This window comes from Gossypium hirsutum, chromosome D08 (assembly GCF_007990345.1).
Source record: "Gossypium hirsutum isolate 1008001.06 chromosome D08, Gossypium_hirsutum_v2.1, whole genome shotgun sequence".
NCBI classification, from domain to species: domain Eukaryota; kingdom Viridiplantae; phylum Streptophyta; class Magnoliopsida; order Malvales; family Malvaceae; genus Gossypium; species Gossypium hirsutum.
Genome location: NC_053444.1, coordinates 5,451,612 through 5,455,661, shown reverse-complemented (window position 1 = coordinate 5,455,661; position 4,050 = coordinate 5,451,612). Strand labels below are relative to the sequence as shown.

At 30.3% G+C, this 4,050-nt stretch overlaps 1 protein-coding gene across 1 annotated transcript; it reads left to right on the top strand.

Annotated features, from left to right (window-relative positions):
* Positions 1-1,195: 1,195 nt before the first annotated feature.
* LOC107953202 (U1 small nuclear ribonucleoprotein C) lies at positions 1,196-3,172 on the top strand. The gene is made up of 5 exons (XM_016888439.2): positions 1,196-1,474; positions 1,579-1,621; positions 1,762-1,803; positions 1,895-2,147; positions 2,680-3,172. The coding sequence occupies exons 1-5, from the start codon at positions 1,467-1,469 to the stop codon at positions 2,907-2,909; spliced, it is 576 nt and encodes a 191-aa protein (XP_016743928.2). The 5' UTR covers positions 1,196-1,466; the 3' UTR covers positions 2,910-3,172.
* Positions 3,173-4,050: the final 878 nt, after the last annotated feature.

The following is a 4,050-nucleotide window of genomic DNA, read 5'->3' as shown; positions in this document are numbered from 1 at the left end:
GATGGTTAAATGCTAATGGTTTGTCTTTTATGTCCTAGGTTCAATTTCTCTCCCACTCATATTTATAATTTTTATTTCAGCTTTTTTTAAGCTTCTGCTTCTTTTTTAATGATTGTTTTTACCATATTAGCTTCCTTAGTTAAGTGGTTAAATATTACTGATTTCATCTTTGAGACCTAAGTCCATTTCCCCTTTTCTAAACACATTTGTAATTTTTATTTCATATTATTTCAAGTTTTTAAATTTTTAATTAATAATTATATTATTTTCAATTTTTTATTTTAATTCATCTTTTTAATTAATAACTCTTTTATTCACAAAATCAAATAATAAATATGTAATTATATAATAAAAATATATATTATACATATATCGTTATGTTAAAAATATTTGAATTTAATAACTCCTTTATATATAATATAAACATCAACTAATTTTTTTGATTATTTTTCTTTATATATAATATTTATATGTCAAATATTTATCTTCTCCGCGTATATTGTGAATATGGTGATTTTTAATATTATAAAATAAAATAATTATTTTTAATATAATTATTGTTTTTATATGTAAAATATTTCAAATATCATTGTTTTTTCATATAAAAATTAGAGGATCATAAATATTATAAAATAACTACACATATAAAAATTATATTTACTAAAAATAATCATATTTGTAATAATTATTTGATTTTATGAATAAAACATTTATTAATTAAAAAGATGAATTAAAATAAAAAAATTGAAAACAATATATTTATTAATTAAAAAAAATTGAAATAGTATGAAATAAAAATTATAAATATGTTTAGAAAAGAGGAAATGATTCTGGGTCTTGATGATAATGAAATCATTATTATTTAACTATTTAACTAAGGAAGCTAATATGTTAAAAAACATTCATTAAAAAAAATTAAAACAACATGAAATAAAAATTATAAATATGAGTGGGAGAGAAATTAAACTTAGGACTTAAAAATAAAACCACCAACATTTAACCACCCAACTAAAAAAATTAATTGTATTAAAAAAATCAAAAAAATTAAAAATTAAAAGGAAAAACACGTCTAACGAGATGCGTTTTCCCACACACTCCTTGAAAACAACATATTTCCCTAAATAAAATTTAAAATGGCGTAAAAAGGTAACATATCAACCTTATTTAGTTCAGAAATATATAAATTTTGATTAATTTGAACCAACTGAATTAACAAAAATATTTCAATAATAATTGGGTTGAATCGAGGGACTGAATACCCCTAATTATAACATAAGATATTTAATGAGGATCCTAAAACTGAATATAAACTACCATTAAAATTTCTACAGACAAACCCAAAATCCCCGTTCTGTTTTTCATTCTAAGTTTTTCTCTGTACTTGAGCTAGGGCTTTTGCTACGGTACCCTCTCTCTAGGGTTTTACGATCTTCAACCAATTAGCTTCGATTCTGAGTCGTTTCGCAATGCCTCGGTACGGATCTTTACAAATGCGTCCAATCTTAATTAAAGTTCTCGCTACGAACTAATTTTCATTAACAATTTATGGATATGTTTATTTGGATTCAAATTTTGCAGGTATTACTGTGATTATTGCGATACTTATTTGACCCATGACTCTGTAAGTTTCCTATTTCTTTTCTTTTGGGTCTTCAAATTTTTGGTTGAATTTTTCGAAAATTAATTAACTTCATTAGTTTGAGTTATCGCTTTTACAATAATTGATTACCGTTCTTTTTTCTTTCCGGGTTTAAATTTCAGCCATCAGTTAGAAAGCAACACAATGCAGGTTACAAGCACAAGGTAATTTGTAGAGATTTTTGTCTTTGTATTGATTAGTGTTGTGAGTTATACATTTTTTTCTTTTGCTGATTTTTTTTGTATGTAATTTTAGGCGAATGTTAGAACTTACTATCAGCAATTTGAGGAGCAACAGACCCAGAGCTTAATAGACCAAAGGATCAAGGAACATCTTGGTCAAGCTGCGGCTTTCCAGCAGGTTGGAGCTGCTTTCAATCAACATTTAATGGCTCAGAGGCCTCGACTTCCTGTTATGGCGATTCCCGGGGCTCCATTACCTGTAAACCAACCAATGGTCCCAGGGATGAGGCCCCCTGTTCTGCCAAGACCAATTCCAGGTGCCCCAGGTGAGATTCATATTAGCATATTTCGTGTTCTTGCTAGTATGGGGTTTCAGTCTTTGGTTAATAAACATATCCCATCCCGAATTGATGTTGCGACTTGTGATAGTGAACTTGAAGAAACTTTTGGATGCTTTTTTTTGTTTCCATTGAACTGCTTTTTTGCATACACCGTCTCATTCTTGGGCTGCACTATTCTGTAAATCAACCAATGGTCCTAGGATGAGGCCCCATAGTCTGCCAAGACCATTTCTAGGTGCTCCATGTAAGATTTCATACGTACTAGTATTATTTGTGTTCTTGCTGATACGGGGTTTGGCTATTTGGTTATTTGTATCATCATGAATTTATGTGGTGCTTGTGAACTTGGGGAATTTCTTACTTGTTTGCTTACCAATAGAGATGCTTTATATGTTAAGCACTTTATCTCGTTTGATTGGCTCTGGCGTCGGCTTTTCCATTATATAGATCTCAATTACAAACATAAAATGGAATTGAATTTGAAAATATTAAATTTTCATTTTGGTTTCGTTGCCAGGTTATATTCCCGTTCCAGGCATGCCACCAATGATGGCACCACCTGGTGCTCCTTTGCCTGGACAAGTAAATGGCCTTCCACGACCTCCTACATTGGCTCCCCCAACAACAGTTTCTGGAACTGTAACGACACCCACTTCTTCTAATGGAGCACCCAATCCTACTGCCCCAACAAGTGGCGGGTTTGACAATTTCAATGCCAACGCACAACCTTCTGAAGCTAATCAGTAATCTGGTAAAACCCACGTGCCTTCCTTCTGTACCTAAAGAGATTAAGCACGTGTATGCTGTTGAACATGAAGTTTTCCGATGATTACCGCTGTATGCTAATAGTTTTAGAAGGGTTATTTATGTATTAGACTTGAAGCATATGGAGAATGTGATAACTTGATAAAAGACAAACTTTGACATTGTTGTTTTTCTTTTGGCAGTTTTAAAGTCAATGTAGAAATTCAAACTTAAGCTGGGATTATGCAATGGTTGGTTTATGATTATCACAGTTTGGCATTGGTTTGGGATATGTGTATGTGCGTTCATATACTTGATTTATCAGTTTTTGAGGAGGGGGCGGGGGGGGAATGGGTGACGTTACTGATTTTTTTAATAATAAATGTGAGGGGTTTTTTTCTTTCCTGATGATTATAGGGAAGGAATTGCAAATGTTAGAATTTATAGTATATACAATCATATCAGATCCTGTAAGGATTGTTGCTTGAAGGATAAATTACATCAAAAGTCATTAAATTATTAATAAATGTAGGTTTTGCTCACTCAAAATAAAAAAAGTTACAGTTGTTCATTGAATTATTCAAAAGTTTTCATTTAAGTCGCTGGACTATTAAAATTGTTGTTGTATGGCCTTTACTGTTCGCTTAATTTGTGTCAACCGAAAGCTTTTTTCTTTTTCACTTTACGATTTAGGGTTTTTTTATTATCATGAAACAACTTTGAAGTCACGAATCTATGAACTAAAATTCAAATAATTTTTTTCAATTTTTTAGGTTAGCCATTAATTCAACTTGAATTTAAGGTATGTTTTACTTGTCAATGAGTATTGCTCCACCATATTGATTGCCGAATAGTTGCATGGGACTTGTTGGTCAAACCTTTTTTTTAAAAAAAGAACTTAAACTTCAAATAATTTGGTGATTTAAATGAAAATTTTTGAATAATTTAATGATTTTTTATAACTTTTTAAAATTAAATGATGAAAATGTAAATTTATTAATCACCTTGTTTATTCTTCTTGAAAATAGAGTTCTGAGGTCTGTCGGGTTCGGTTTTTGTCACAACCATTGGGTTGGATTTAGGGCAGCTCTGGACAAATCCACCAGAAATATTTACTGAAGTACCTATCTTCTAATTTTATAAA